The sequence below is a fragment of the Pongo abelii genome, chromosome 5 (genome assembly GCF_028885655.2).
Source record: "Pongo abelii isolate AG06213 chromosome 5, NHGRI_mPonAbe1-v2.0_pri, whole genome shotgun sequence".
In the NCBI taxonomy this organism is placed as follows: Eukaryota; Metazoa; Chordata; class Mammalia; order Primates; family Hominidae; genus Pongo; species Pongo abelii.
Window position 1 is genome coordinate 30,701,424 of NC_071990.2, and position 26,638 is coordinate 30,728,061.

General features: G+C 50.5%; 2 protein-coding genes across 3 annotated transcripts; one reads left to right on the forward strand and one right to left on the reverse strand.

Annotated features, from left to right (window-relative positions):
* The first annotated feature begins 115 nt into the window (after positions 1-115).
* On the forward strand, positions 116-5,965 carry C5H6orf136 (chromosome 5 C6orf136 homolog). Its single transcript, XM_054558635.2, is given in 7 exon segments — positions 116-313; positions 316-855; positions 2,572-2,973; positions 3,864-3,952; positions 4,138-4,338; positions 5,507-5,576; positions 5,661-5,965. Coding segments are annotated over 7 exon segments (1,491 nt in total). The 5' UTR covers positions 116-238; the 3' UTR covers positions 5,775-5,965.
* Positions 5,966-6,008: 43 nt separating this feature from the next.
* On the reverse strand, positions 6,009-26,248 carry DHX16 (DEAH-box helicase 16). 2 transcript variants are annotated; one of them, XM_002816634.5, is made up of 20 exons: positions 25,686-26,248; positions 24,135-24,382; positions 23,889-24,051; positions 23,496-23,552; positions 18,576-18,830; positions 18,166-18,369; positions 17,896-18,087; positions 15,987-16,097; positions 15,703-15,818; positions 12,976-13,186; positions 12,680-12,778; positions 12,416-12,568; positions 9,871-10,011; positions 9,515-9,677; positions 9,309-9,427; positions 9,087-9,154; positions 8,326-8,488; positions 8,066-8,227; positions 7,597-7,770; positions 6,009-6,226 (listed from the first exon to the last, which is right to left on the reverse strand). In XM_002816634.5, exons 1-20 carry the CDS (start codon positions 25,890-25,892, stop codon positions 6,098-6,100), a joined length of 3,135 nt encoding a protein of 1,044 aa, XP_002816680.3. In that variant the 5' UTR covers positions 25,893-26,248; the 3' UTR covers positions 6,009-6,097. The 2 variants fall into 2 exon arrangements, with proteins under 2 accessions (XP_002816680.3, XP_054414608.2); XM_054558633.2 differs by lacking the exons at positions 15,703-15,818; positions 15,987-16,097; positions 17,896-18,087; ... (4 more) ...; positions 24,135-24,382; positions 25,686-26,248 and adding an exon at positions 14,823-15,489.
* Between the last annotated feature and the right edge of the window lie 390 nt (positions 26,249-26,638).

Consider the following 26,638-nt stretch of genomic DNA (forward strand, 5'->3'; position numbering starts at 1 on the left):
AGTCTCCGAGCCCGCGGGCGCAGGCGCGCTTACAGCCGACAGAGCGCTTCAGCCGCTCCCCTCGAGCCTGCAGTGCGCAAGCGCGGGACATCTCCGTTCCCTCCCTCAGCCCCTTCCCCCCCTACCCCCCCGCCCCGGCCTCCTTTCCCCTTCACGAAGCCGGCTCCGGGGCGCGCTCAACCCTGTGAGGAGGCCGGAGGTCGGACTCAGGAGGCTCCTTCTCCACTCCCGGAAGATCATGTACCAGCCCAGCCGGGGTGCGGCCCGGCGTCTCGGCCCTTGCCTGCGCGCCTACCAAGCTCGACCCCAGGTGAGAGCGGTGGAGAAGCGGGAGGGAGGAGAGGGGGCGGGGAGAGACCCTCCTCAAAGCCGGTGCGTGGGGCGGAGCGCGCGCCGGGTTCCGCGCAGGCGCAGAGGCACCCGCCGCCCCTTCCCACCTGTGCCCTGCAGCGTGTGGACAGGCTAGGGGTCGAGGGAGCGGGAGGGAGGCGCTGCCGGGCCTGTGGCGCAAGGACGTCGGTCCTCCCAGGTTTGAGGGCGGTCAGGCGGGGTCAAGGCCAGGCAGCGGGGCGCGTCTGCGTTGCGCCCGACTCTCCGCGGTTACCTGTGCCTAGAGGTGATTTGAAGGGCAGGGGCGGAGAGATTCGCAGCCCTGCCGCGGCGCCGTCCCGGAGTTCCCCGGCCCAGACCAGACCCGCGGGGCGCCCTCAGCAGCCCGCGCGTCTTGCACTCGGAGAGCGGTCCTGGCAGGAAGGCCGGCCAGTGTGCACCCGGTTCGGGCCCCTGCGCCGGGGCTGGCAAGATGGCCACGCCCCCAGCAGAGACGGCGCCTCTAGGACACCATCGGGGACCGAGGTACCCTAGCGGTCCGCCCGCCTTCCCTACAGTGAGACGATCCCCGGGGGGGTTCCTTGGGAGCGGAGGGACTCGGGTGAGGCCTGACTTTGGGTGACCTCCCCTTGCAGTTTCAACGTCGGTAAACCCAGGAGAATGAAGGCCAGCCTTTAACTGTCTCCTGAGGTTGTGTCTGTCATTACAGGGGCCCGAAATGATAATAGCTTCCATTTATGTACTGCTTTCTAAGTCGCTACGTTTTGTTTACATTCATTATTTCATATAGGCCTCATAACCCAGTGAGGCGTTATTGTTCTCATTTATAGGACATTTGTAGGAAGCGGAGGCATAGGGAATGAGAATGCCTAAAGTTACATGATAGAATTCAGATTCCTAGCTTCAGCTGGATATTCTTTTTTCTCTGTACATTTGCCTCGCACACTTAATCATGGAGATGTACAGGCCACAGCATTTAATCCACAGTACAATAAAGCTTGTTATTCATTCACTCATCAAGTATGTATTACATGATTCTTGCGATAAGAGAGGTGAAACTGCCCCCAGTGTTGGAATCTTTTTTTTTTTTTTTTTTTTTGAAATGGAGTCTTGCTCCGTCACCCAGGCTGAAGCGCATTGGCACCATCTCGGCTCACTGCAACCTCCGTCTCCTGGGTTCAAGCAATTCTCCTGCCTCAGCCTCCCGAGTAGCTGGGACTACAGGCTCCCGCCACCACGCCCGGCTAATTTTTTTGTATTTTTAGTAGAGACTGGGTGTCACCATATTGGCCAGGCTGGTCTCGAACTCCTAGACCTCGTGATCCGCCCGCCTCGGCCTCCCAAAGTGCTGGGATTACAGGCATGAGCCACCGCCCCTGGCCCAGTGTTGGAATCTTAAAGAAATGTGGCCGGGCGCGGTGGCTCACGCCTGTAATCCCAGCACTTTGGGAGGCCGAGGTGGGCGGATTACCTGAGGTCAAGAGTTCGAGAACAGCCTGGCCAACATGGTGAAACCCCATCTCTAACTAAAAATACAAAAATTAGCCGGGCGTGGTGAAGGGTGCCTGCAATCCCAGCTACTCGGGAAGCTGAGGCAGGAGAATGGCTTGAACTCAGGAGGCGGCGGTTGCAGTGACCCGAGTTCCCGCCAATGCACTCCAGCCTGGGCGACAGTGAGACTTAGTCTCAAAAAAAGAAAAAAAAGTAAAGATGTCTGCTCATATTTGGGAGGTGCTGGTATTTGTGTCACATAAAACAGTTTCCTCGGCTGGGCGCGGTGGCCCACGCCTGTAATCCCAGCACTTTAGGAGACCAAGGCGGGTGGATCACGAGGTCAAGAGATGAAAACCATCCTGGGTAACATGGTGAAACCCCGTCTCTACTAAAAATACAAAAACTAGCTGGGCGTGGTGGCTCGCACCTGTAGTCCCAGCTACTCGGGAGGCTGAGGCAGGAGAATCACTTGAACCTGGGAGGCGGAGGTTGCAGTGAGCTGAGATCGCACTACTGCACTCCAGCCTGGCAACAGAGCGAGACTCCATCTCAAAATAAATAATAAAATAAAATGGTTTCCTCTTGTTTTCAGTAGAGATGGAGATGAATCCATCCCTTTTTTCCTATAGTAATTCCATCCATTTTGTCAGGAGGAATAGGTATTGGAAGCCTGTTGAGCATCCAGGGGATGAAGGGGTGTTAGGCAAGTGGATTCTTATCTTTTTCCCTTTTGTTCTGTCTCCTTAGGACCAGCTTTATCCAGGGACTCTACCATTCCCACCCCTTTGGCCCCACTCCACGACAACCACTTCCCCATCTTCTCCTCTACTCTGGTCTCCCCTGCCCCTGCGCCTTCCCACCCAGCGTCTTCCCCAGGTTCCCCCACTACCTCTCCCTCAGATCCAGGCCCTTAGCTCAGCATGGGTGGTTCTCCCTCCAGGAAAGGGGGAGGAGGGGCCAGGACCTGAGTTGCATAGCGGCTGCCTGGATGGGCTTAGAAGCCTTTTTGAGGGACCTCCCTGCCCCTATCCTGGGGCTTGGATACCTTTCCAAGTCCCTGGAACAGCCCACCCTTCCCCTGCCACCCCGTCAGGAGATCCTAGTATGGAGGAACATCTGTCTGTCATGTATGAGAGACTGAGACAAGAGGTAAGTCAGTGCAAAAGTGGCCTTCATCTACAGTGGGAAGGGATGTGGGTAATCCTTGGACGTAGGGCGTTAGTCAACTGGATTCTTTTTTGGAACCATGAGGCAGGCATAGAAATTATAAACATTTTCCTGAGAAAATGATGTTCCGGCCAGGCACAGTGGCTCAAAGTGCTGTAATCCCAGCACTTTGGGAGGCTGAGGCAGGTGGATCACCTGAGGTCAGGAGTTCAAGACCAGCCTGGCCAACATGGTGAAACCCCATCTCTACTAAACATACAAAAATCAGCCAGGCTTGGTGGCAGACGCCTATAATCCCAGCTACTCAGGAGGCTGAGGCAGGAGAATCGCTTGAACCCAGGAGGCGCAGTGAACGGAGATAGCTCCATTGCATTCCAGCCTGGGCAATAGAGCGAGACTCCATCTCAAAGAGAAAGAAAATGATGTTCCTCATTTTGGGTTAAGGGAGGTTAATCATGGGATGAGATCTTTCACTCCAAGATGGGAGTAAGGAGGCCTTAAAAATAGAAAACTGGGCCTGGCACGTGGCTCACGCTTATAATCCTAGCACTTTGGGAGGCCGAGGCAGGCAGATCACAAGGTCAGGAGTTCAAGACCAGCCTGGCCAACACAGTGAAACCTCGTCTCTACTAAAAATACAAAAATTAGCTGGGCATGGTGGTGGGTGCCTGTAATCCCAGCTACTCAGGAGGCTGAGGCTGGAGAATCGCTTGAACCTGGGAGGCGGAGTTTGCAGTGAGCAGAGATTGCACCTCTGCACTCCAGCCTGGGCGACAGAGCTAGACTCCGTCTCAAAAAAAAAAAATTAGAAAACTGAAAAATAGGATTATCTTTTCTTTCCCACTGGGTTGATGCCATCTTCTTCCACCTAGCTTCCCAAGCTCTTCCTTCAGTCCCACGACTACAGTCTGTATTCCTTGGATGTGGAATTCATCAATGAGATCCTCAACATACGTACCAAGTGAGAATTGGGGCACAGGTAGGGCATTGGGGAAGAAAAGCACCCAAAGCTATATACATGACCCTTTTCACTTCCCAGAGAAGTTCCTACACTGCTTCTCACAGCTGTTCCCCATTCCTTAGACAGAAGCCAGTTTGGTTTTCTAATTCTGCCATCATGATTTCTTTCCCATCCCTTCTTCACAGGGGCCGGACATGGTACATTCTTTCACTGACCCTCTGCCGTTTCCTGGCCTGGAATTATTTTGCACACCTTCGTTTGGAGGTTCTACAGCTGACCCGCCACCCTGAGAACTGGACCCTGCAAGCCCGGTGGCGGCTCGTAGGGCTGCCCGTCCACTTGCTCTTTTTGCGGTTCTACAAGCGTGACAAAGACGAGCATTACCGGTAAGAGAGAAATGAGAAAGGACCCAAACTATAATCAGTTCCTTTTTTTTTCTGAGACAGAGTCTCACTCTGTCACCCAGAATGGAGTGCAGTGGCATGATCTCAGCTCACTGCAGCCTCTGCCTCCCGGGTTCCAGCGATTATCTGGCCTCAGCCTCCTGGGTAGCTGGAATTACAGGCGCACCACCACACCCGGCTAATTTTTGTATTTTTAGTAGAGACAGGGTTTCACCATGTTGGCCAGGGTGGTCTCGAACTCTTCACCTTAGGTGATCCACCTGCCTCAGCCTCCCAAAATGCTGAGATTACAGATGATCTAGTCTCCCAGACAACCCTTGACCTATCCTGACTTGACGGTTTAAGGACAGGGATCCTGTTTAGTTTACGTTTTAAAAAAAAAAAAAAAAAAAAAAAAAAAGAGAGACTGAGTATATTAGAAAAACCTCTGAGCTTCAGTTTCTTCCTATACAGTGCCTTGCACATGGTAGGTACTCAAATACTTAACTGAACAGGCTGGGTGTGGTGGCTCATGCCTGTAATGCCAGCACTTTGGGAGGCCGAGGCAGGCGGATCCCTTGAGGTAAGGAGTTGGAGACCTGCCTGGCCAACATGGTAAAACCCAAAAAAATACAAAAATTAGCCAGGTGTGGTGGTACGCACCTGTAGTTCCAGCTACTTGGGAGGCTGAGATGGGAGAATCACTTGAACCTGGGAGGCAGAGGTTGCAGTGAACCGTGATCACATTACTGCACTCCAGCCTGGGTGTCAGAGTGAAACCCTGTCTCACACACACACATACAAAAAAAAGTACCGAACAAATGAAAAGTCCTGTCTCATATGTTGAGCCTTACAACCTGGTAAATTTCTGCCTGGGAGTAGAATCCCAATAAATTGTTAGGCCCAGCCACAAACACTGGATATAAGTTTTTAAACCAGCAGTTCCCAAACTGCTGCACAGTAGAAATACCCAAGGATCGTTAAAAAATATTGACGCCAAACACTCTGATTTAATTGAGACAGGGCACAACCTAAGCACTGAGATGTTTGTAAGTTGCCCAGGTGATCTAATATGTAGCAGGATTTAGGGACTACTCGTTTAAACAAATACTTGAATTCAGCTTTGGGACCAGTCAGCTTCTCCCTCAGTAAGCCTCCCTCTATTCCCCAGGACCTATGATGCCTACTCCACTTTCTACCTGAATTCCAGTGGCCTCATTTGTCGCCATCGTCTAGATAAAGTGAGTCCTAGGTAGGGCTGGGTGGGGTAAAGGGTAGAACATGTGTGTGCCTCCCCCAACTGGCATTAACCTTTCTCCCTGCAGCTGATGCCTTCACACTCACCTCCAACGCCTGTGAAAAAGCTGCTAGTGGGAGCCCTGGTGGCCCTGGGGCTGTCAGAGCCAGAACCTGACTTAAACCTGTGTTCCAAGCCCTGATCCTTGACCTTGGAGTGGGGGCAGCACTGAAGACTGCTACGCCCAAAAGAAGGAGGTGGAGGCAGCCAAGAATCTCAGGAGCCAACTTCCTCTCGTTTCTCTCCTTCCTTCCTTTCCATCTCATGCTGTGTAAAGCTGCTGTGTAATTTAACTTGTAAATAATAAAGTTTAACTGACTATATGAGATAGAATTTCATATATCACTTTCTCTGGATCCCAAATGTTCCCACAAGCTTTATTCCAAAAATAATTTTATTTAATAGGTATTAAATAATGTATAGAAGGAAAAGGAGCTGGTGTCAGGTTCTGTTTACGTCCTTCTCTTACCCTAGCTCTTCTCGTGTTTTGCCTATTTTTTTGGGCATTTTCTTAGCATGGGGATCTTCTAGCTCCTTGGCCTTATAATAATGGGGAGCCACCTCCAGAAGCCAACTGCTCTCAATCTCCAGTACCTAGGAGACAGAAAAGATCAATGGAGTTCCCTTCTTTCCAACATAGATCTTTTGTTGTTGTTATTTTTTTTTCTTAAAACAGTCTTGTTCTCTTGCCCAGGCTGGACTGCAGTGGCATATCATGGCTCAGAGCAGTCCTACTGCCTCAGCCTCCCAAGTAGCTGAGACTACGGGCACACATCACGGTGCACCATTAATTTTTTGTATAGATGGGGTCTCACTATGTTGCCTGGGCTGATCTTGGCCTCCCAAAGTACTAGGATCCTGCCTTGGCCTCCCAAAGTGCTGGGATGGTTTACAAAAATGAGCCACTATGCCCAGCCCCAACCTAGATCCTTATGTGTCTGGTCAAAAGTTATCTTTCCTCTTTGACTTTAGGGCTAGGGGTAAAGGTGCCTGGCTCTATTGTTATATACCCAAAGGGCAGATAAACCTCTATATGTTATTCAAGATACCAAATAAGCTATTCCTAAGAAAAGTCTAGAACAACATGCCAGGCACGGTGGCTCACGTCTGTAATCCCAACACTTTGGGAGGCCGAGGCAGGCCAGATCATGACGTCAGGAGTTCGAGATCAGCCTGGCCAACACGGTGAAACCCCGTCTCTACTAAAAATACAAAGATTAGCTGGGTGTGGTGGTGGGCACCTGTAATCCCAGCTACACTGGAGGCTGAGGCAGGGGAATCACTTGAAACCGGAAGGCGGAGGTTGCATGAGCTGAGATCGTGCCACTGCACTCCAGCCTGGGCTACAAGAGCACGGAACTCTCTCAAAGAAAAGAAAAGCCTAGAACATAAAGACTAAGTACACTCTGTGAGACCAGAGACTCTGCTTTGTTCATTATAGCCCCAGCACCTATACAATAGCCATTCAAATATTTATTAAATAAATGTCTAGTTCTCAGATCTTGGAAGATGCTGACACACCTGTTAGAAACGATGTCTTTGGGCTGGGCATGGTGGCTCACACCTGTAATCCCTGCACTTTGGGAGGCCGAGGCAGGCATTTGAGACCAGCCTGGCCAACATGGTGAAACCTCATCTCTACTAAAAATAACAAAAATTAGCCAGGCGTGGAGGCTTGCGCCTGTAATCTCAGCTACTTGGGAGGCTGAGGCATGAGAATCTCTTGAACCCCGGAGGCAGAGGTTGCAGTGAGGCTAGATTGCACCACTGCACTCCAGCCTGGACAACAGGGTGAGACTCCGTCTCAAAAAAACAAAAAAAAAAAACAAAGGATGTCTTTCTATTTTACCCTACCTTCCTCTTTCTGTACCAGTTCCAGCAACTTGAACCTGGGTTCTTAGCTTGCCAGGACACCATCTCTCTACATAGTCTCCACCTGCGTGAGCACAGGATGTTCTCCTCACCTGTCTCATGAACTCTTTGGTGGTCAAGACAAGTTCGTGGTAGAGCAGCCAGCGTGGCTGTTGCTCAAAGAGGGAGGAGTTGGGATGAATGAAGACTGTCTGCTGCTGTTTCACTGTGCGGTAGCCACTCCGAGTCAACCGTGCCGTGTGGTAAAAGTAACCAGCAGTGATGGCCTAAGGAGTGGGCAGGAAAGAAAATCAATGGAAAAGGCAGACATCTGGGGACCCTAAGAACTCACTACCTTTTTAGTTCAGGCTTCAGGAAAACTAGAGAGGTAAGGAATGCATGAAGAACTTCCCAGGAATGAACCTTCAGTGGTCTGGGGAAGAAAGGGCCCTGGGAGGACACATCATATACAAGGGAAAGAGGGCATGCTCTCACGCTGGAGGAAATGCTGCGTGCCCCCAGAGAAGCTTGCTCCTGGGAAGGTACTGGGGGTGGAAAGCAGGAGGCTGAAGAAATGCTGACCTTGCGTACACGGATATAGTCCCCCTGGCAGGAACTGAGACCAACTTCCACACGTTCCAAGAGCCCTTCCAGCTGTTCCCGCACATCCCGGGCTCGGCGCATCGATCTGAACTGTACAAAGTTCTCATAGCACCACTGGGAAGAGTAACCACTCTCAGCCCACTGGGAAGATGGTTAAAAAGAAAGGAGAGATAGTTAAGTATACAGTGGGACTAAAGTACCCCAGTGTCTCTCATTCCCACTCACCCAAGCCCAGTGACCTGTGTGTAAACGTTTAGCAGAACCAGGTGGTCACCACCAGGGAGAAAGAAGTTGACACGGGCATTGTCAGCATGGACGACCTTGTCCTTTGGTCGGTAGAAGATGGAGTTGTTGACAGAGAGCATGGCAGCCACTGTCAGGATCTCCTCTGAACAGCTGTACCTGGGACAGGAAGGGGAAAGCATGAGTTCAAAGCAAGACACATAGGAACAGATATGGTGGAGTGGGGAGTGATCACTGTGTGATGGATGTTTCCTCATGTGGGGAAGGCTGGTTGGCATAATGGCTACAAAGCAGCCAGCAGACGGATTCTGGCAGCAGCTTGGGGGTCAAGGAGGTAGGGGCCATAGATGAAACAGTCACAAAGGAGGGACATCCATGGAGGCAGGAGCAGGAAACACTGGGGACTTCTGAGGCTTCTGCAGAAAGTGTGCATTCACTATGTGCATTTGGAAAAGATCTCTGACAGCAGAGGAATGGCATTTAAAGGTCATCCCTCCACAGCTCCATCTAAATGTTCTAGTTTGAAACCTTAGGAACAAGTAAGTTCCTCAAGGGGCCAGGCGCAGTGGAATCAAGGATAGGATCAAGTGTCTTACCCTTGTGGGCCTCAAAAGGGGGCAATCAGAGTTATCTAATACTTTATTATGTGTTAAGGGATAGTATGAGGAACAGAAAAAAACAGATAAAGGGGACCCTGGAGACAGAGGAGGCCTGGCCAGTTTGTGTGCTGGGGGCCCAGGTGGAGGGGAGGGCTTACTTCTCAGAGGCTAAGATCATTTTGGACAGCATGGGGTCCACTGGCAGCTCTGCCATCTTTCGACCAGACTAAGGAGAGGAGAGAGAGAGTTGAGCCCAGTCCTCCCTCGGGTTTCCCATACTAGTATAGGGGTCCCTGGAGCCATTCTGCCCCCTATCATCCTGCCCCCACCCATGCTGCCCCCTATCATCCTGCCCCCACCCATGCTGCCCCCCAACTCACTGTGGTGAGCTCCCCAAGGTGGTTGAGGGCTCCCAGAGCATACAGCTGCTCCAAAGCCAGCAGCAGTGTCTCATATGGTGGAGGGTCCAGGAAATCAAAGTGCATTAGGTCATGGATCCCTAGAGAGAGGTGTGACGGATGGAACAGAGTCCCTTCAAAGGACAGTGACTCCAGCCCCTCCCTCCTCTCTCAGGTAGCCCAATCACCTAAGCTCTTGAGCAGCAACACGACATTGCCCAAGCTGGTCCTCTGGATCTCAGGCACTGTGGTTTCCTCAAGCTCATGCTGATAGGCCCAGGCGGTATACAGGCGGAAGCACTTCCCTGCAGCCACCCGACCTGCCCTGCCAGCTCGCTGATTGGCTGAGGCCTGGAAAGAAAGGAGAGCAGGCTGGCTGATAATTTGGTCAGGGAAAAGAGAAAAGGCAGTATTTATGCAAGAAATCTGGAAGGATGCAAACTGCTCATCCCGGTTCCCTAGGAAGCCCCCACCCTGCTTCTGAGTTGGACCTTCTCTGTGGGCCAACTCCACCTCCCCCACTCCCATGCGTCCCCAGGCTAACCTTGCTGCAGGGTGTGACAGTGAGCGATTCCATGCCTGTGCGGGGGTTGTAGCTCTTCTGCTTACAGAACCCTGGATCCAGCACATAAATGATGCCCTCAATGGTGAGTGATGTCTCAGCAATGTTCGTTGCCACAACCACCTGAGTGAGAGGACATGGGGTCACCGAGTGACCCCACCTACCTAGTTACCCAGAAAAAGTAATCTTGGAAAGTTAGGAGTAGTGAAGCAGTTGCAGTAAGGGGCAGGAGCTGAGGGAATCAGTATCCAAGGTCAGGAGCAGGGGACAAGGCCAGAAGACAGGGGAGAGGGAAGAGGGGGCTGGGAGTCAGCAGGGCCATAGGAGGAAGGGAAATGGAGAAGAGGATTTAGGGTTTTTTTTTTTTTTTTTCCAGAGATGGGAAATGGGGGTGTTCAAGTTCCTGCCCCATCTTCCCCACCACCGCTTTCATCTTCACACAACACTTCCTGTAAGAGCCTCCTAACACGTATCCCTGCTTCTGCTCCTAGCCTCTGTCACATGGCATCCAGGATGGTCCTTTTAAAATACAAACCTGTCACATCACTCCTCATCCTTCAGTGGCTTCCTATCCTACTCCAGAATTCAATCCAAGCCCCTTAAAAGCCTGGATCCCCTACCCCGGCTGCCTTTCTGACCTCATCTGCTAGCACTCCACCACCTCCCTCACTCCTCCCGCACACCGCTTTGCTCTGCCCAGGTAAGTGCACTCCTCACTGGATCATTTGCATCAGCTATCCCCTCTGTCTGGCATACTCTTCTCCCAGATATCAGCCTGGCTCCCTCCCTCACCCGGTTTGGGTCTCTATTCCACTTTCCCCTTACTGAAGAGGCCCTCCCTACACCCCAAGGAAAATACCTTCATGCCAGTCCTCACTCCCACCCCTCAGAGTCAAATTCCATCCTACTATGCTGCCTTGTATCTCTTCACAGCACTGGCCACAAATTGACAATATGTATTTACGCATCCACTGTTTCCCCAATAGACCACAAGTGCATGTTTGTTAGGCTAGGGACTTTGTTTTGTTCATCACTGTATCATCAACCCCTGCGTACCTGACAACAGAAGGAACTCATTAAATATTTGTTGAATGAAAGTTGTATCTCTGCTCAAAATCCTTTGACTGCTACTCAGCTGTCTAAAGTCCAAACTTCACCAGGCACAGTGGCTTATGCCTGTAACCCAGCACTTTGGGAGGCCAAGGCAGGCGGACCACTTGAGTCCAGGAGTTCAAGACCAGCCTGGCCAACATGGCGAAACCCCATCTCTACTAAAAATTAGCTGGGTGTTGGCAGGGCATGGTGGCTCACGCCTATAATCCCAGCACTTTGGGAGGCCAAGGTGGGCATATCACCTGAGGTCAGGAGTTTGAGACCAACCTGGCCAAAATAGGGAAACCTCATCTCTACTAAAAACACAAAAAATTAGCCGGGAGTGGTAGAGGGCGCCTACAATCCCAGCTACTAGGGGGGCTGAGACAGGATAATCGCTTGAACCTTGGAGGCAGAGGTTGCAGTGAGCAGAGTTGGTGCCACTGCACTCCAGCCTGGGCAACAGAGTGAGACTCCATCTCCAAAAAAAAAAAAAAAAAAAAAAAAAAAAAAAATTAGCTTGGGTGGTGGTACACACCTATAATCCCAGCTACTTGGGAAGCTGAGGCACAAGAATCACTTGAGCCTGGGAGGCGGAGGCGGAGGCTGCAGTGAGCCGAAATCTTGCCACTGCACTCCAGCCTGGGCGACAGAGCGAGACTCTGTCTCAAAAAAGAAAAATAAATAAATAAAGTCCAAACTCTCCTGTTATCAAAGGCCCTCCCTAAATCTTAGCCACAAATTGTTTTTAGCCTTGTCTCCTACTCCTTCACCACATGAACCTCCCACTAAGCCTACTAGCTCACACTCTGACCTCAAACACACCTTGGGCCTTCCTCTGATAACTTCTCAGCCATTTTTCTTTTTTGAGACAGAGTCTCGCACTGTCACCCAGGCTGGAGTGCAGTGGCGCAATCTCAGCTCACTGCAGCCTCCTCCTCCCAGGTTCAAGCAATTCTCATGACTCAGCCTCCTGAACATGTGGGATTATAGGCACACGCCACCATGCCCGGCTGATTTTTGTATTTTCAGTGGAGGCAGGGTTTCACCACGTTAGCCAGCCTGGTTTCAAACTACTGACCTCAAGTGATCCGCCCACCTCGGCCTCCGAAAGTCCCGGGATTACAGGCGTGAGCCACCTCACCTGACCTCAGCCATTTCTCTTAAAGGTCCATATCAAATCCCACCTCTTGGCACATCAAGGACTTCCCTTCTCCACTGAATCTACTGTGCTTACTTTCCAGATCACATATTTGGCGCTCTCTTGGTTCACACCATATTTATCCTCTATTCAGTCCCAGGAATAAGGGCCAGGCTGCTCCTCAGCTGTGTGCAGCAGTGCCCAGGACTCACCTTGCATGGGGCAGGCACACAGCTTTTTCACTACTAGCTGCGGGAAGCACAGGGGTGAAGAGTGTGGGTTTCTCCAACTGACCTTTCGTGCCCCAGGTGGTGTGGGCTGGAAGATACGGGCCTGCATGTCAGAGGGCAGGTTGGCATAAATGGGCAGCACCAGGAGCTCCCGGATTTTGGAGCCCAGGCGGCGACAGCGATCCTGGAGCATCTCACAGGCAGCCTCAATCTCCTCCTGAATAGGGGGTGGGGAGAGCAGCAGGGGTCCCAGAGTCACAGAAGGCCAACATGCCAGCCCTGTCTTCCCCTGGGATACATCATCCCCTCTCCCTGCCATGTCAGGCACCTGTCCTGTCAGGAACACCAGGATATCCCCAGGGGGCTGGGTCACATGGATCTGCAACACAGATACTACACAAGCTTCCAAGTAGTCAGCCTCTGGAGCCTGGAGAGCAGAAAGAGATGGGGTCACAGGAGGGCCACCTGCTTAGGCAAACCTTTCCTCTCCTCCCAGTTCAACATACACTTTATCCTAGTTCCCCTTTGACCCTTCCATTCCATCTTTCCCTCCATGGGATAACCTTCTCCAAAGGCCTCAGCTTTTCTGCCACAGACTTAAGCCCATTCTCCCTGAGGGGGCACCTTGGTGTAGAAGATGTCCACAGAAAACCTGCGTCCAGGGATTCGAAACACAGGGGCGTCATCAAAGAAGGTGGAGAAACGGGCAGTGTCCATTGTGGCTGAAGCCACCAGGACTTTGAGCTCAGGTCGGAAGCGAGCAACATCCTTGATCAATCCAAAGAGAATGTCTGTGTGTAGGGTCCTTTCGTGTGCCTCATCCACCATCACCACGCTGAGGAGGGAATAGAAGAGCAATGAGGGAGGAGCACTGGGCAATGCAGTATCAGACACCAGGGTTCCCTGGATGAGAGGGGAGTAATGGACACAAAGAGCTGAAGAATGACTGTTGACGGAGGGGGCTCTAAGGAGAATTCAGCCATCCCAGTTATGTAAGACCAAGAGAAAGTCAGAGAAGGCCAGGGCCCCATGATCTGCAACCTATCCCAGCCTCAGCAGACAACAGGAGCCAAGATGTAGAGGCTGCACACTGAGGCCAGGACAAGTCAGCCATACCCTCTAGTTCAGTCAAGAGTCTGCTTAGACTCAGCAGCTGCTCTTACTAGAAAAAGTTGAAGGATATGTTTTAGGCTGGGCACGATAGCTCACACCTATAATCCCAGCACCTTGGGAGGCCGAGGCAGGCGATCACAAGGTCAGGAGTTCGAGACCAGTCTGGCCAGTATGGTGAAACCCTGTCTCTTCTAAAAATACCAAAAAAATTAGCCAGATGTGGTGGTAGGCGCCTGTAGTCCCAGTTACTTGGGAGGCAGAATTGCTTGAACCTGGGAGGCAGAGGTTGCAGTGAGCCAAGATCACGCCACTGCACTCCAGCCTGGGTGACAGAGCGAGGCTCCATCTAAAAAAAAAAAAGAAAGAAAAAGTGGAAGGATTTATTTTTTTGAGACCGAGTCTTGCTCTGTCACCCAGGCTGGAGTGCAGCAGCATGATCTCAGCTCACTGCAAGCTCTGCCTCCTGGGTTCACGCCATTCTCCTGCCTCAGCCTCCCAAGTAGCTGGGACTACAGGCGCCTGCCACCATGCTCGGCTAATTTTTTGTATTTTTAGTAGAGATGGGGTTTCACCATGTTAGTCAGGATGGTCTCGATCTCCTGACCTCATGATCCACCCGCCTCGGCCTCCCAAAGTGCTGGGATTACAGGCATGAGCCACCATGCCCGGCCACGATATGGTTTTTTTTTTTTTTTTTTTTTTTGAGACGGAGTCTCGCTCTGTCGCCTAGACTGGAGTGCAGTGGCACGATCTCGGTTCACCGCAAGCTCCGCCTCCTGGATTCACGCCATTCTCCTGCCTCAGCCTCCTGAGTAGCTGGGACTACATGTGCCCGCCACCACGCCCGCCTAATTTTTTATATTTTTTAGTAGAGATGGGGTTTCACCGTGTTAGCCAGGATGGTCTTGATCTCCTTACCTCGTGATCCACCCGCCTTGGCCTCCTAAAGTGCTGGGATTACAGGCGTAAGCCACCGCACCTGGCCAATACGTTTTAAAGGGAAAAAAAAAAGTGGAAGGCAGGGTCCCTTTCAATAAGGGTGGGCCACCAAGGCTGGCTGGGGGTAATAGACCTGAGCTGCTGTGATTCAGATAGCCTAGAAGCTCCTGGTGTCCTGTGGGACACTGCTGCTGGCATCCTTCTTGGCTGTTTCTTCTTTTGGAGACAGGAGCAAGTTAAGCCTTTCTACCCCAACTCTCACAGGACTCTGCATGCTCCTTGGTTTCCTCCTCAGTTACGTGCATGACACCTTCTTTCTCTTTGCTTTAATCTTTGGCTTTTCTGGGTGGCAGCCAAGTCCCAGGAACTCATCCCCATCTTCCCCTACCCACCTCCCTGACCTCAACTCTGTGCCTAACCCTAACTGTGATGGTGAAGTCCCCAGCCATTCCACAAAGCAGGCTGGATCGATGGGCAAAAACATCTGCATCAGACACTCTTGCACTGGCTGGCTCTCCATGGGTTCTCAGAGATTTTTTGCAAGGGATATGAAGGATAAAATCCTATCTGTCCAACTGCTCCACTGTGATCTTCCAGGACCAGAAATTCACAGCCTCTGAAGAGTCAAAAAGGCACATACTGTTCAGCTGGCCTGACTCCACCCCCATTACATTCATGAATCCCTTTTCCCCCTCAACACATGTTCAACCAACCCCTGCCTGGCCATTTCCAGCACTAAGAGCTCATTATTCACAGACCAAGCTACCCAAGACCTCTTGTGGAGGGTCAAGACCCAGGGTCCAACCACTCTGACAGGCCCTGCAATCTCCACACCACTCTGAGTGTTACTCAGCCATCGGTAATGAGTTGGAATCTGTCTCCCTGTAACCTCCCCACGGCTCCTAGCTATGTCCTGTAGTGTCACATAAAACAAATCTGATCCTTCTTTCCATGTAACAGCCTTCACATATTTAGAGGGAACCAGGATGCTTCCCCTGTTTCTCCCTCTGAGCTGAGCATTCCAAGTATTTTCAAATGGTCTTCACACAGCATTTCAAGTCTCCGCAGCAATGCTCTGCTATCCTGGTTGTTTCCTAAACCCTGGAGATGAATGGGGAAAGAAGAAGAGGCTTTCTCTACAATCTCTTCTGTCCTCCAGCCCCATCTCCGTGGTACCTGGAGGTCAGTTCAAGGAGCATTTGAACCATAAAGATTCAAGAACCGGTGGATTAATCAGAAGACAATGGCTGAATTGGCTGGGTGGGAAGAAAGGAGAGAAAGGCGAGAGATTAGAGATACCTGTAACTCGCGAGGTCAGGCTCAGAGAGGAACTCCCGGAGAAGCATCCCATCTGTCATGTAGCGGAGGACAGTTCGCTCTGATGTGCAGTCCTCAAAGCGGATGCTGTAGCCAACCTGGTCAAGGGAACCATTAGCAACCAAGTGCGGGCTGGTGTGCCCTGAAAGGAACTTGGGGAAAGGTGAACTGGGGAAGCACCAAGACTTCTGCTGTAGGGACCTGAGGGCAGTGTAGACTGAGTCACAGACCCCAGTCTCTATCCCCCAGTTCCCTAGAAATCTCACCTCATTCCCAAGCTTCACACCCATCTCCCGGGCCACTCGGGCGGCCACACTCATGGCAGCCACTCTCCGGGGTTGGGTGCAGGCAATCTTCATTCCCTTCTTTGTATAACCCTGAATGACAAGGAAGAAAGAAGAGGTTTGCCCTTTGCTAAATATGCCCCCTGGGACAAGGTACAATTCAGAGAAAGAAGCTGTAAAAGCCAGGCAGGAGAAAAAGAGGAAAAGACAGATGCTGAAAACCAGAAAAGAAGGGCAAATAGATAGGATGACAGACCTAGGGCCCTCAAACGGGGTCCTCACCCAGCTCTGGGTAATTAAGTTCATGACTGTGCTAGACTTGAGCTGTAAAAGAACAGATTAGCTGAGGCAGAGCCAACTAAGGTTAAAAAAAAAAAAAAAAAAAGCAGGAAAGCTGGGCACAGTGGCTCACGCCTATAATCCTAGTACTTTGGGAGGCTGAGGTGGGAGGATCGCTTGAGCTCAGGAGTTCAAGACCAGCCTGGGCAACACAGTGTGACAAAAAAATTAAAAATTAATAATTTTGGCCAGGCGCAGTGGCTCACACCTGCAATCCCAGCACTTTGGGAGGCCGAGGCAGATGGATCTCCTGAGGTTGGGAGTTCAAGACCAGCCTGGCCAAAATGGTGAAACCCCGTCTGTACTAAAAATACAAAAAAATTAGCCAGGTGTGGTGGTGCATGCCTGTAATTCCAGCTACTTGGGAAGCTGAGGCAGGAGAGTCGCTTGAACCTGGGAGGCAGAGGTTGCGGTAAGCCAAGATCATGCCACCACACTCCAGCCTGGGCAACAGAGCAAGACTTTGTCTCAAAAAAAAAAAAATTTCAGGCCAGGCGCAGTGGCTAACACCTGTAATTCCAACACTTTGAGAGGCCAAGGTGGGTAGATCACGAGGTCAGGAGATTGAGATCATCCTGGCTAACATGGTGAAACTCCATCTCTACTAAAAATACAAAAATTAGCTGGATGTGGTGGTATGCACCTACAGTCGCAGCTACTCAGGAGGCTGAGGCAAAAGAATCACTTGAACCCAGGAGGCAGAGGTTGCAGTGAGTCAAGATCGCGCCACTGCACTCCAGCCTGGTGACAGACCGAGACTCCACCTCAAAAAAACAAAAAATTTTTAGTGCGGGCATGGTGGTGTGCACCTCCCAGACACTCAGAAGGCTGAGGTGGGAGGATCTCTTGAGCCCAGGAGCTCCAGGTTGCAGTGAGTCATGATGGTGCCACATCACTCCAGCTTGGGCATCAGAGCAAGAACCTATCTCCAAAATAAGGCAGGGGCCGGGCACAGTGGCTCACGCCTGTAATCCCAGCACTTTGGGAGGCTGAGGCAGCTGGATCACTTGAGGTCAGGAGTTCAAGACCAGCCTGGTCAAAATGGTGAAACCCCATATCTACTAAAAAATTAGCCAGGTGTGGTGGCACATGCCTGTAATTCCAGCTACTCTGAAGGCTGAGGCAGGATAATTGCTTGAACCCAGGAGTCAGAGGTTGCAGTGAGCCGAGATCGCGCCACTGCACACTCTAGCCTGGGTGACAGAGTGAGACTCCGTCTCCGAAAAAAAAAAAAAAAACTAACTAATAAAAAGGCAGGAAAATAGTCCTTTAACTCCTTGTTTTGGCCACACTGGAGTATAGGGAGGTCCACATTTACACATATGTCTCACTCCACCTATCCATCTACCCGTCCTTCCAACCTGAATAAAATGAATGCAAGAAGTGAGAACAGAAACGTGAAAAGGGTATGGTCTTTACTCTCAAGAATTTCACAATTTAGTGGAAAAGATGGGTAAGTGACTACTAAAAATATAATGTAAAAGGAGCTCTGACAGGAATGAGGACATTGATGCCAGGTACCCTGGCAAGCTGAAGGGTGAGATGACTGTACCTCCTCAAAGAGATACTGCGGGATCTGGGTGGTCTTCCCTGAGCCTGTCTCGCCTTCAATGATGAGGACTTGGTGATTTGCAATAGCAGCCAGGAGCTCCTCTCGAAATGGGAACACCGGGAGGCTGCGGCGGACGGCCTGGATGGACTCTTTCTGCTGGGCCTGAGTTGAAGTGGGTGGAGCTGACGGCTCCTAAGGAAAGAGAAGGAGGTGTGAGCTAAAGAGCTTGCTTCGGGTCCTCCTTAGAATGTCTCCCAGCTCCGCTCTTACCTCATCACCCTGCAACTGAGTGGCCCGGACAAACTCAATGGTCTCCTCCTCCTCCAGCACCAGCTGATACTTGGGCTCCTGAGAGGCAGCATCTCGGGCCCCAAACTTCAGGGACGCTGCCCCAAGCCGCGCCTCCTCCCAGCGCCGCTGCTCCTCCCCAGGGGCTCCTGATTCCTCCTCCACTAGATCCACAGCTCGGGCTGGCTACAGAAAGAGGGGATATGTGAAGACTCGAAAACAGAGGATGTCCTCTCTGCCCACTCCCCTCTTCCCATTACTACCCCCGCCCACTTCCCACTGGGAAAGGCAAGGCAAGAAAGGGGCTGACCCTGGTGTTGCCCAATCCCCTGAAGCCTTCACCACAATTTGTCTTGGGGACCAAAGCTGAAGCAGACGCCGCTTTGCCTCACCTGTCCTCGGGTTTCCTTGGGCATGTGGTAGCGATTGGTGGCCTCCAGCTTCTCCTGCTCCCCAGCTGCCCGGTACTCCCGGGCAAGATCCCGAACTCGCCGCTTATATCTGAGCTCCTGCCGCTCGTGCCGGCTCAGCTCCACGTCCCCAAAAAGGAACTCCTCATCAGCCAGCTCCGCCTCCAGGTCCTCAAGCTTCTCTCGCTCCCGCTTAGCCAGGTACTCTCGGCGAGATTTCTTCCGCAGCTCAGGGACCTGAGTTGGGAAAGGACAGTCGAATCCTCATCTTGCTGGAGCAGCAACCCCTTTCTCTACCAATCCCTACAAGGGAAAAATTCCCTGACAGGCAGGCATGAGAACCTAAGGATGCACCCTCCACCTTCCCTCTGCAATGCACAACCAAAACAATAACATACTCAAATCTGGGCCTCTTTGGATGCTACATGCTGACCCCACACCCTATCTTCCTGCAGCAGAATCCAGTTGGAAAGTCCTCTTAGGCAGCATTATCATCTTTGTTAATATAGATACATTAGGGAGATGTCTGCATAGCTTATATTTTACTCTTGCCATTTTATTCAAATTAGTGGAAAGGGGGAAAATAAAAGGCTAATCCAGTATTTAGAAGCACAGGACTCAAACCGAAAATAATTCAGACAAAGATAGAAACCAGTTGGGGGGCCAACAGGAGGCAATCTTCAGCCCCACTTAGATGTTCCTTGGTCTTAAACTGAATGACTGTAGTTTGAGGAAGGGAAAAAAACTGATTATAAAAAGTTAGGACTACAGCATCAGAGTGTTTCTGTAAGGCAAATGTAATCAGGGATGTTTGGCTCTCTGGTACTAACCTCTCCTCACCATGCTATGTGTCACTTAAGTTTCTACACATTTACCTTTGATACAAACTTTTCAGGACACATTATGGATGACAGCAGAAAACTGGCAATATCTATAAGGCCCTTTCCTGCCAGGAGTCCTCTCACTATGACATCATCCTCTCTGTGATCACAACTTCCTCTACTGCAAGGTCAAAGCTCCTCTGGTGGTCGGGTGGGCGCCGTGACTCACACCTGTAATCCCAGCACTTTGAAAGGCTGAGGCGGGTGGATCACCTGAGGTCAGGAGTTCGAGACTAGCCTGTCCAACATGGTGAAATCCCGTCTCTACTAAAAATACAAAAATTAGCCAGGCATGGTGGTAGGCACCTGTAATCCCAGCTACTCGGGAGGCTGAGGCAGGAGAATCGTTTGAACCCAGGAGACGGAGGTTGCAGTGAGCTTAGATAACACCATTGCACTCCAGCCTGAGCAACAAGAACAAAACTGCATCTTAAAAAAAAAGCCCCTCTGCTGCTCTACCCTTAAGTGGCCTGGTTCTATTTAGTTGCTTGGCTTTTCTTGTTTGTTCTGTAAAGACTTAAAATGCAGTTTATGATCGTGACCTAATCTGAGTACCACAGTCAAATATTCCTTCCATGGAAGAGGCAGATAGATTTTTTTTTAATATGGGCAAAAAATCAGAGCAATTTGGAGCATTAAAACGAATAATGATGTGAGATTATAAAATAATGAAAAATAAAAATTCATGAGTCCAATGTGACACACACAAACAAAAAACAAGGGAAAAAAATCTGTCACCAGTGAAATGACTGTTACACCAAACTCCTTACTCTAAAAATTGGTATTTAAAAGGAAACAAACATTTACCCTTTTTAAGAAGAAACTGTAGCTTGTTCCTAGTTGTTGAGGAAAAGCTCTTCTTTGTAGACAAATTCTAGCCAATACATGTAACAGGAATGACAATAAAAAAATCACCATTTCGGCCGGACGCAGTGGCTCACGCCTGTAATCCCAGCACTTTGGGAGGCTGAGGCGGGCGGATCACGAAGTCAGGAGATCGAGACCATCCTGGCTAACATGGTGAGACCTGGTCTCTACTAAAAATACAAAAAATTAGCCGGTCGTGACGGCGGGCGCCTGTAGTCCTAGCTGCTCGGAGGCTGAGGCAGGAGAATGGCATGAACCCGGGAAGCGGAGCTTGCAATGAGCCAAGGTCGCACCCCTGCACTCCAGCCTGGGCGACAGAGCGAGACTCTGTCTCAAAAAAAAAAAAATCACCATTTTGCAATCCCCAATAAAAATAACATGTTCAGGAAAGGATTACCAGTGGCTTCTAAAAGCATTCGATGAAAGGCTGTTGGTAGAAAGGATATTAATACTAATAGATACACAACTGGATAGCATGTCCCCGTGATACGACATAATATGAAGTGCACATCACCACCCAAGAAGTGTTCCTGCCACAACTGTTTAATAGAGTGTCGACAAGCTTTAGACCCAATTCCCGCTTTAAAGAAAGCACAGGGCAGAGAAGTACTTAACACCACAAGATAAGGATCAGACAAATCCAGAATGTAGGACACTGCAAGGTGAGACAGACAGAGAGAGAAACAAACTTAAAATCTAATAACCAAATGCAACGCATGAACCTTGACTGCATTCTTGTTAGGAAAAAGCAGTCATTAAAGTTATTTTGGGGGTAATGAGGGAATCTTTTACTGTAGAGAGATCTTAGTCGATACATAAGAATTACTGTTCAACTTCCTCACTGTGACAAGAGCATTCTGATTTTAGAGCACAATGTCTTTACCCTTAGCGGGTATGCACTGATGTACTTAGAGATAAAATGCCATGATGTCTAAGACTCTTTTAAATGGTCTGAAAAGAAAAAACATACCACATTTACAATTACAATGCAAATACTACCCATAGTATTAACCATTTTTCAATCTGAATATTGTCTGTGAGTGTTCTTTGTTCTATTCTTTCAACTTCCCTGCGTGCTTAAATATTTTTGTAACTGAAAAAGAAAAATTACAGCCGGGCGCAGTGGCTCACGCCTGTAATCCTAACATTTTGGGAGGCCGAGGCGGGTGGATCACCTAAGGTCTGGAGTTTGAGATCAGACTGGCCAACATGGCGAAACCTCATCTCTACTAAACATACAAAAATCAGCCAGGCATGCTAGTGCATGTCTGTTGTCCCAGCTACTCGGGAGGTTGAGGCAGGAGAATCACTTGAACCCGGGAGGTGGAAGTTGCAGTGAGCCGAGATCATGCCACTGCACTCCAGCCTGGGTGACAGAACGAGATTCTGTCTCAAAAAAAAAAAAAAAAGAAAGAAAAATTAAATTTAGGCCAAAACAGTAATACCACCACCACTACAACTGCATTGAGATGTCCCAGAAGCCTAACCACAGTCAATTTCAGGAAGAGATATAAGATAAATTGGTCAGGAGAGACCTGGGAACCAGCAGGCCATTCTTAGAACTCCAAAAGTTGGCCGGGCACGCGGTGACTCACGCCTATAATCCCAGCACTTTGGGAGGCCGATGCAGGTGGATCACCTGAGGTCAGGAGTTCAAGACCAGCCTGACCAACATGGAGAAACCCCATCTCTACTAAAAATACAAAATTAGCCAGGTGAGGTGGCTCATGCCTGTAATCCCAGCTACTCTGGAGGCTGAGGCAGGAGAATCGCTTGAATCCGGGAGGTAGAGGTTGCAGTGAGCCAAGATCACGCCACTGCACTCCAGCCTGGGCAACAAGTGCAAAACTCTGTTTCAAAAAAATAAACAAATAAATTTTAAAAAGTAAAAAGGGCCAGGCGTGGTGGCTCATGCCTGTAATCCCAACACTTTGGGAGGCCAAGGCAGGCAGATCACAAGGTCAAGAGATCAAGACCATCCTGGCCAACATGATGAAACCTCCTCTACTAAATAATACAAAAAATTAGCCGAGTGTGGTAGTGCAGGCCTGTAGTCCCAGCTACTCAGGAGGCTGAGGCAGGAGAATCACTTGATTCCTCCACCAGGGAGGCACAGGTTGTAGTGAGCTGAGATCGTACCACCACACTCCAGCCTGGCAACAGAGTAAGACTCCATCTCAAAAATAAACAAATAAAAATAAAAAATAAAACAAAACAAATAAATAAAAAGAAGGCTGGGCGCGGTGGCTCACGCCTGTAATTCCAGCTCTTTGGGAGGCCAACGCAGGTGGATCACAAGGTCAGGGGTTCGAGACCACCCTGGACAACATGGTGAAACCCCGTCTCTACTAAAGGTACAAAAAATTAGCCAGGCGTGGTGGGGTGCGCCTGTAATCCCAGCTATTCAGGAGGCGGAGGTTGCAGTGAGCCGAGATCGCATCATTGCACTCCAGCCTGGGTGACAGGGCAAGACTCCACTTCAAAAAAAAGAAAAAAGGTAAAAAAAAAAAAAAAAAAAAAAGGAACTCCAAGAGTCTCAAAATTCTATTGGGGAATCTAAGTGTGACTTTACTTGACAAGACCAGGCCTCTGGAAAACAGCTTACCCTACCTAGTTTCACACCATAAAAAGTCCAGTTTATGAATTACAAAGGCTCTGTCCCTGTCCAGTGAGAAGACACAGGGAGATCACAAAACCATATAAGGGGTGCAGGAATTAGGTGTGGGAAGGTATTTGGAGATGGTGTGCCTAAGCTGAATGGTCAGCACATCCCTGTACAGTGGGACTGCTGCCCTGCCCTTGCCCTCCAGCAATCTTCTTGACAACATTCCAGCTGCCTCATATCTCATTAGGACTCAGGAATAAGGAAAGCTCACAATTTCATTCACTAATAGAGTATATTTGATCCTAAAGTTAAGAGTCAAGGAGGACTTACAGGTAGCCTCCTTCCCCCTACAACTTAAGAAGGTTCCTTCCCTCAACAACATAAGTCTATCCTCAGCTGGCTCCTAACAACCAAGCCCCTGTTCTAGAAACCTGACCACCCCATCAGCATCCACACTGTGCTTCCTCTGTATCCTCTCTCCCTATGCACTCTATCAGAAAGTCTTTCCTTTTGTTTTCTGATCTTGGCTCCCTAGGCCCTGGGACTCACCATGGCCTTCCGGTCTTCCTCGGCCATCTTGAGGCGCTTCTGAGCCTCTTCATAAGCCTAGAAGAAAAAAACAAGAATGGAGAGGTGTGAGGCCAAAGACCCCCCACACCGACAGCTGCTCCCCTCTAGAATCACAAGGATCATTCAGATGCACCCTAACACAAAAAACGTCCCCTCTCAGTGAGGAATCTCTCTGATTACAGGTACAGCAGAGAGTTGCCTTAGCCACAGGATGCACAGGGCTTCTCTCACCACATCTCTCACCACAGAGGTAAGCATCTCACTAGAGACAGCCCCTTGTCTTTCCAGAGATCACTATCTCTGCAATCACAGCCAACCTCAGATTTCACCCTGGGATCTTGGGGATATACAGAACACGCTGCTCCTATTCACCTTCTTGTCTGACCGTTCCAGGACATTTCGAGTCCGATCCTTGTCCCGCTGTCGAACTCGCTCAGCAAAGGCATCACGTTCCTCCAGGTCCTGAAGGCGCTCACGCTCTGTCCGTTCCCACTCATCTTCTGACTCTGGCTTCTCTGTCTGCTGTTTACTCCACCTGCAGCCCATCCAGGGGATTAAATAAGGGCATCGAGAACACTCCAGCCTGCCGCATCCTCTCTCGCCATGCTTCTGACTTACCCTGTTTTCTTCTTCCCTTTCTCAGAAGCCTCTTCCTCCTCTTCTTCCTCTTCTTCCTCACGCTTCTTCCTGAGGTGTTTCCGCTTTTTACGTTTCTTCCGGAGGCTGCTTTCAGCCCTACTCACAGTCTCCTCACTGCTCTCTTCACTGTCTTCCAGTAACCTATAAGATCGGTTCTTCTCCAGCAGGGCTCGGGCCTCTCGCTCTGCTGCCCGAGCTGGCTTTTCTACCACTGCCTTTCGTGGTACCTGTCAGTAGAGGGGAAGATAAGGAGGTCTGAGCAACTCCTGATCTCTGCCCTCCCACTTAGCTCTGTTCCTAATTTAAGCAATTACTTAGTCTTTCCTGCCCCCCGCCCCACCACCAGGCAATGGCGTGATCTCGGCTCACTTCAACCTCTGCCTCCCAGGTTCAAGCAATTCTCCTGCCTCAACCTCCCAAGTAGCTGAGATTACAGGCACATGCCACCACGCCCGACTAATTTATGTATTTTTAGTAGAGATGAGGTGTCACCATGTTGGCCAGGCTGGTCTCGAACTCCTGACCTCATGATCCACTCGCCTCAGCCTCCCAAAGTGCTGGGATTACAGGCATGAGCCACCGCACCCGGGCACAATTACTTAATTTTAAACCAGCTAACCAGCCTTCATTCTCTTTCTTCCTCATGGCTTCACCCCATTGTCATCATCCTGAATGGGGCCCACAGCTTTTATTTTGTTTTTATTTTATTTATTTATTTTTTTTACAGACAGGGTTTCACTCTGTCCCTCTTGGGCTCAAGTGATCCTCCCACCTCAGGCTCCTAAGTAGCTAGAAACACAGGTGCACACTACCACGCCCAACTAATTTTTAAATTTTTTGTAGGGAGGTTTCGCCATGTTGCCCAGGCTGGTCTCGAACTCCTGGGCTCAAGTAATCCTCCTGCCTCAGCCTCCCGGGGTGCTGGGATTACAGGTGTGAGCCACTGCACCCGGCCCCCTCTGTTAATTAAACGACTGAAAGGAAGTTCAGAAGCTGAGGGGGGCCGGGCATGGTGGCTCACGCCTGTAATCTCAGCACTCTGCGGGGGCTGAGAGAGAACTGCTTGAGCTGAGGAGTCAGAGACCAGCCTGCGCAACACACCAAGACCTCGTCTCTAAAAATAAAAATAAAAATAAAAGATATTAGCCGGGGGTGGTGGCGCGCGCCCGTAGTCCCAGCTACCGGGGAAGCTGAGGTGGGAGGGTCGCTTCAGCCAGGGAGGTCGACGTTGTAGTGAGCCGTGATCTTACGACCGCACTCCAGCCTGGGCGACGGGGCGAGCATTTTAACAAGGGCCCTGGATGCATGTTAAGAGTTCGAGAAACACCGTTCTATTGCGCTTAACCCGACACATCTAAGCCCTCCTCAATCTTCTCCACTGAGCTGGGCGTCCAGGAGCTAGCACAGTACCTACGCGACAACGGACAAAGAATAAGTGCTTGTGAACTGAGCTTTCTTAACTCTTCGATGGACCGTTAGGCCAGCCTCACCGGGACAAATCACAGGGCCCCTCCCCACCCCTGCCGACACCTTGTTCCAGAGTCTCAAGGCGAACTCCCGGGCCGGCCCACTGAGATCCAAGGTATCAGTGTCTCGTAGGCGCTGCACGAACTCCTCGGCCGAGGTGCAGCGCTGTGCGGTACCGATCAGGAACTGGGCGACGTGCCGCTCGCTCAGCCCCAACACCGAGTGCAGCTCGTCCTGAACCCAGCGCTCCAGCCCCGCCGGCGTCGCCATGGCGACCCACGCTCCCTGCTCCCGGCCCTGAAGCGTCGGGCAGCCGCGCTCACTGCTGGTCCGGTCGAAGGCCTGGAGCCCTCGGCTGGAGCCTCAGCTTCGCAAGTCAGCTACCCTGGGACCTCTAGGATCTTCCGACATCCCAAAGCCGTCTTCCCGGAAGGGGCGGCACTTTTTCGGCCTCTAAGCACTACGGTGGCCGAGCGAGTTCAAACCTCGCGGAACCGTACCTGAAAGCTCGCGGTAATTCTTTTTTCTTTATTTCGCCTCTATCCAGTTTCTCTGACGCCCCCTGATGGTCAGTCTGTGAGTGCTTCGCTCACGCATTCATTCAACAAGTGAAATTAATTTAATGGACGCCTAATGTGTGCTCATTGCTTTCCGTCCCTGGGATATAGCAGAGGACAAATCAAAAGTTCCTTACCAAATTTACATTTTGCGGTGGGGGAGGGACAGGATACATAATAAATAAAGTATGGAAATTTTATAGAGCCAAAAACTATACGAAGTAAGGGAGGACTTAAATTCTATTTCAGATTGGAAGATCGGGTCCATGCTCATAAAACATTTTAGCATTGTTGGCCGGGCGCGGTGGCTCATGCCTGTAATCCCAGCACTTTGGGAGGCCAAGGCGGGCGGATTACCTGAGGTCAGGAGTTCGAGACCAGCCTGGCCAAGATGGCGAAACCCTGTCTCTACTAAAAATATAAAAATTAGCCGGGCGTGGTGGTGTGTGCCTGTAGTCC